The sequence below is a fragment of the Helianthus annuus genome, chromosome 13, assembly GCF_002127325.2.
Source record: "Helianthus annuus cultivar XRQ/B chromosome 13, HanXRQr2.0-SUNRISE, whole genome shotgun sequence".
Lineage (NCBI taxonomy): Eukaryota > Viridiplantae > Streptophyta > Magnoliopsida > Asterales > Asteraceae > Helianthus > Helianthus annuus.
The window spans coordinates 69302371-69307840 of NC_035445.2; the positions used below are offsets into that span (position 1 = coordinate 69302371).

Consider the following 5470-nt stretch of genomic DNA (forward strand, 5'->3'; position numbering starts at 1 on the left):
CTAACCCTTAACAGGATTCAACATCATTTGCCTAACTTATGTGACAAAAAACAATTTCATATTATATTTAACCCAATGTGCATGCCCATATTTCCTAACAACCTCATAATCAAATTAAATATTGTTATAACATACATCAAATTTATCCAACAAAAAATGTAATATAATATGTACTCGTTTATGTGGCTTTAAAATATTTAAAGCCACGATATTAGACCATTGACATTCTATGATTGTTAATCTGTAATTATAGCAATTTGTTAGTTTTATTTAAACCTAAAAATTCAAAACAAAAAGAGTTAAGTGTCATTTACGTCCCTGTGGTTTGTCTACTTTTCCCATTTCAAACCAAATTTTAAACCTGTAACATTTTCCTCCCTGACATTATCAAAACGTGCCATTTCAGTTCAAAAATTTAACACCAGTTTAAAAAAATCACTTAGCTCAGGGATAGAATAGTCATTTTGCATAGTGGTTCAGAGGTTTTACATACCCTCACTACAAACCACTTTGTAAATTGACCATTTTACCTCTGAGCTAATTGAGTTTTTTAACTGAGATTAGTTTTTTGGACTGAAATAACACATTTTGAGTACGTTAGAAAAGAAAATAGTATAGTTTTAAAATTTGATCTGAAATGCGAAAAGTTAACAAATCACATGGATATAAATCACAGTTAACTCGAACAAAAATAAGTTAACTATTCACAAAAGTTTTAAAAACCTAAAAAGATGTACAATAAAATAAATGACGTCATTCATCCGTTATTCAGTTATTCTCCCCACGTAGGGTTCACATCCATGGGATAACTACCCAACACCCTCAAAAAACTGGTGAACTCTTGAACCTCAGCCATGGCATTCTGAGCCCTAACATCCGCCATTGAAGCTTCAAAATCAACATAAAACATATACTCAAAATGCTTAGCCGTCCCAACATTCACATCATCCACAACTCGAACCGGCCGGTTCAGGTTAGGCCTACTCTCAATCTTCAACAATCTAATATTCCTAAACTCAAACGCCGATAAAACCTTATACAACACCGTCGTTCCTCTATCCTGAGCAAACACAATACTCGTCTTATACGGCCGGTCCGTTCTCGCCACCACCGGTTCACGTGCGAGCATCATGAACCGTGTTACGCAACTCGAATCGTCCTGTATCGACTCAGCGAGTATGTTTAAATTGTAGATCTCGGCAGCGCGTGGTGACGCAATCGCCGCCGTGTCACGGAGGTTATTCGCCGCCACGTGTTCCGCAGCTCCAGCGGTATCAGCCACCGCCTCACGAACGACGTGGTTGAATCCGAATCCGAGTTTGTTCAGAGTTAACTCGCACTGAGCGAGAGCTTGTGGATGACTAATCACGCGCTTGATGTGCTCCGTACGGACGCCTGGTAAGGCCACAAGGCAGTGGCGGAACGAGATCTGGATCTCGCCGACGATGTGGAGTCGGTGGCGGAGGAGGAGGTCGTAGTTCCGGTGAACGCTGCCACCGAGAGAGTTTTCCACCGGTAAAACTGCTCGATCGGCGATCCAAAGCTCTACGGATTGAAATGCGAGTTCTGAATTGTTACACGGAATAGGTTTGCACTCCGGATAAGCTTTTCCGGCGGCGGTTTCACTGTACGCGCCGGGAAGACCTTGATAGGCTACACGTAACCTTGAACTGTGGTTTGCAGCCGGTGAAGTGTTGGTGAGTGGTTTTGGAAACTTGTTCACCGATATCAGATTCAGATCTAGCATGTTGCGGTTATTAACAACGGTGATAATATCATTATTATTGTTATTGTGATTGTTATTATCTGTACCGGTTGTGTTCTCGGTGTTCTGCTGCTGTAACACCACCTTACCGACTGACGGAACCGTTGTAGAGACGGTTGGATTAGAGTGGTAACGGCGTGCGGTTGATTGGACGGTGAAAGTGAGGCGGTGAGGGTCGGGTGACGGTGACGGCGTTTGCATTAGTGGCTTGAAAGTAATTTTGGGATACGGCGATAAAGTTTGCATGTTTTCTGGTTATATGAAATATCGGAGGTGAAGCTTGGTGAAGGGGTAATCGCCAAGCTGAGAAATGTGAAGGAGAATTGGGTTTTTATATTGGGATGAAGGAAAAGAGTAGAGAAGACTTGAATGGGTCAAGCTCACACCTACTACTCTAAGGTATGACATTGTTGAAAAAATTAATAAAATAGATTTGTTTTGTTTGTTGGATATGGAAAAAAGTTTACATTTAGGAAACTTAGAGTGCAAGGAAGTAATTAATTAATTAATTTGAGCAGATAAGTATAGAAGTTATTTTATTGAATTTATTTGATTTTTAAATTTTGGAGGCATAGTTAGTTTTAAATTAGCATTGTTCTAACTGAATGTCCAAGGTGTGTAACCCATAAATATATATAGCATAGCATATAAGGCTGTCCAAAAAGCTAGGGCTTGGAGCTTGTTCAGATTTAGTTTGGAAAAAGCTCGCTTGATGTGGCTCGATTTAAAAGTGACCCGTTTGAGCAATTGAAGATGTGAGACAAAGAAACAATATTGAAGAATTCACTTGCAAGGTATCCGAGTTAGTTAGCAAATTTAATGCGCCAGGAACAAGAAACAACTTTAAAAGAAACTATGGTTGTGAAAAATTGCTTGAAAGTAGACTAAAATGCACGGATAGTCCCTGTGGTTTGTCAAAATAACACCTTTAGTCTCAAACTTTTGAAAATTACACTCATGCTCCCTGTGGTTTGCTCGGTTGTAACTCGGATAGTCCCTAGAGTGGATGGAGTTTTCTCTGTTAAGTGGAAGTAAAATGACTAAAATTCCCTTATCATTCACCACCCCCTCCTTTTTCTTTCTCTCCTCCCTCGTTCACCAGAATTCCACCACTACCATAAAACCTCCACCACCTCCAACCTCCTAACACCGCTGTCGGCCACCACTTACTTAAACAACCACTGAAACCACCACCCTCCACCATCACCAGATCTATACCCAATTCACCCTCCAACAACAGATGCGACGATGGTTGGAATAGGGGCATGGGTTTCCGATTCGGTTTGCAGATCTGACCGGACGATGGTCGGAATGCGTCGCCAATGGCGGTAATGGCACCAGAGGAGGAGGAATCACCAGGAAATTGTTTGGTGAAATGCAATATATGTGTTCTTAAAATTGTATTTTGATTTTCAAAGGCATTACATTACATGATGAAGTTTCTCTTGATTCTGACCAAGAGACATAGAGAGGCATGGGGTGGAGAAACACGACATCGTTTAGTGTCCCGATGAAGTCTCTGATGATTCCGACCAAGAGACGTCTCTGGTGACTCAATCTAGGGTTCCGACCAAGAGACGCAAGTTCCGATGGGCAAGCAGGTTCTCGACACCTTACGATTGCTTAGTGAAGCAGAGGTGAAGAGATTTTCTCAATCGTTTTTAACATTTTGTTCGCCGATCCAATTGAATTGATTATGATGTATTGTTACGGATTTTATGTCATGTTAGATGTTATGATCCATATGCTTCAATTGGGGGTGGTGAATGATAAGGGCATTTTAGTCATTTTACTTCCATTTAACAGAGAAAACTAACCTCTATCCACTCTAGGGACTATATGACTAACTGAGCAAACCATAGGGAGCATAAGGGTAATTTTCAAAAGTTTGGGACTAAAGGTGTTATTTTGACAAACCACAAGGACCATCCGTGCATTTTACTCTTGAAAGTATGCCTTCAAGGTTCATCAAGATAGTTGCCACGATCGAAATAATTTGTTGATCTTAGCAGTGTGTACGATGATGACTACATAGGGCGGCTAAAAGCCTTCGAAGAACGCATTAAAGGCCATGAAGCCATTGCCGAAAGGGATGTCAAGTTTTTGTTCACCTGAATCGATATCCAAAACAAAACAAAAAACACTCATACCAAGATCGACGGAACTATGGTGGAAATGGATGTGGAGCGGACCAACGTGGAACAGGTCGAGGCCGTGGTCGGGGTCAGTGGCGGAACTAGCCCATTAGTTTAAGGGTATCCCCAAAAAAATTTACCGTACAATCATATAATAATAATAAACAGTAATAAACAAAGTATAACAAATACGTGACTTTGGGTTGAAAACCCTTTTAACAAGATATGTCTTTCTTATGTCATCTATTTGATTAGGGTGATAACTAGCTATGTGGCTTATCATAGGATCCGAAGGAAGATCATTCGAATCAATAATACCTTTTGTTGTCGGAATTGAAGTTGTAGGATTACTTGGACCAATACCAACATTTTCTTGCATATTATCATTCGTAGCATTCAAACTTGCATCAATGTCATCTTTGCTTGAATATTATCATTCGAGTTCGACGTTTGGTTTCCACTTTCAAATTGTCGCCCATAATCAAAAGGTTTATTTTACTATTTTGGATCTTGGGCTAAGCTTTGTCATTTACCAATTAGGTTTCCTTTTAATTATATTATTGTTAATTTGGGCTTACATTATCATTTGTGCTTGATTATTCTTCAAGTTTTGGTTTGTAAATGGCTTGGGCTTATAAAAAAATGGATTTTAATAATATCAAGTTTTTTTTTTGCCAGGGGTATCTTCGTATTTGTTTAGGGGTATCTTTTGTATAAAACCGGAAAAAAATACACTACGAATACGGGGTTGAGCCGTAGCCCGTGCTACCCTTCTTATAACACTAGTTCCGTCCCTGGTCGGACCTCCGGAAGTGGATGAGGCCAAAATCATTGATCAAAGAAAAACTTAAAAAAAAAAACAAAACGAAAAATCAAGGATGAGAAAACACAAAGGCTGAGACAAGCAAGGTGTGAGATGTTATGGGAGTGTACTAAGTCATCTGATCCTGAAGCTAAGTGAAGTAGAAAATCGAGGTTCAAACTTATGATGGCAGTAACTGATATCATGATCAAATAATTTTAGGCCGGAAGGTATGGAGGGCTCCATCATGCCACATCATCGCCTATAGCGCCCTTGTTGGGATTGAACCCTACCAGAGGAACAGATAATGAAAGCCAAAACCGGATCACAACAATGGATTCACAATAAGCAGCTGTTTACTATAAGCTTTCCCCTTGACTGTGGCTCCAACATCTGATATACTCCAAAGTACTGCCTTTATCAACATCTGCTGACACTGGAAACTGCTAATTAGATCAAAGACTGATGAAGACTAAAGCCCTGCTGCCCAATCTACTGCCTTGAGTCAAGCACTGCTGATCATGACAAGTACTGCTGGATTCACAGCAGTGGAAGGATGCAACAGCAGTTTGATTCATCTTATGCAATGTAATGTAATATCAGTAGTTAGCATAGCAGAGGTTGTATAGATCAGTAGATAGAGTTTGTTAGTATGTTAGATGTCACTTTCATGGTGACGTCAGCTGAGATGCCCAGTGGTTTGGACTACCTATAAATGTAACAGTAATCTGTACTGTTACATTTGATTGACTGAGCAAGTTCTTCTTC

At 40.0% G+C, this 5470-nt stretch overlaps 1 protein-coding gene across 1 annotated transcript; it reads right to left on the bottom strand.

The window, feature by feature from the left end:
- Positions 1–247: 247 nt before the first annotated feature.
- Positions 248–2312, bottom strand: LOC110898079 (arogenate dehydratase/prephenate dehydratase 6, chloroplastic). The gene has a single exon (XM_022144810.2). It carries the CDS (start codon positions 2009–2011, stop codon positions 773–775), a length of 1239 nt encoding a protein of 412 aa, XP_022000502.1. The 5' UTR covers positions 2012–2312; the 3' UTR covers positions 248–772.
- Positions 2313–5470: the final 3158 nt, after the last annotated feature.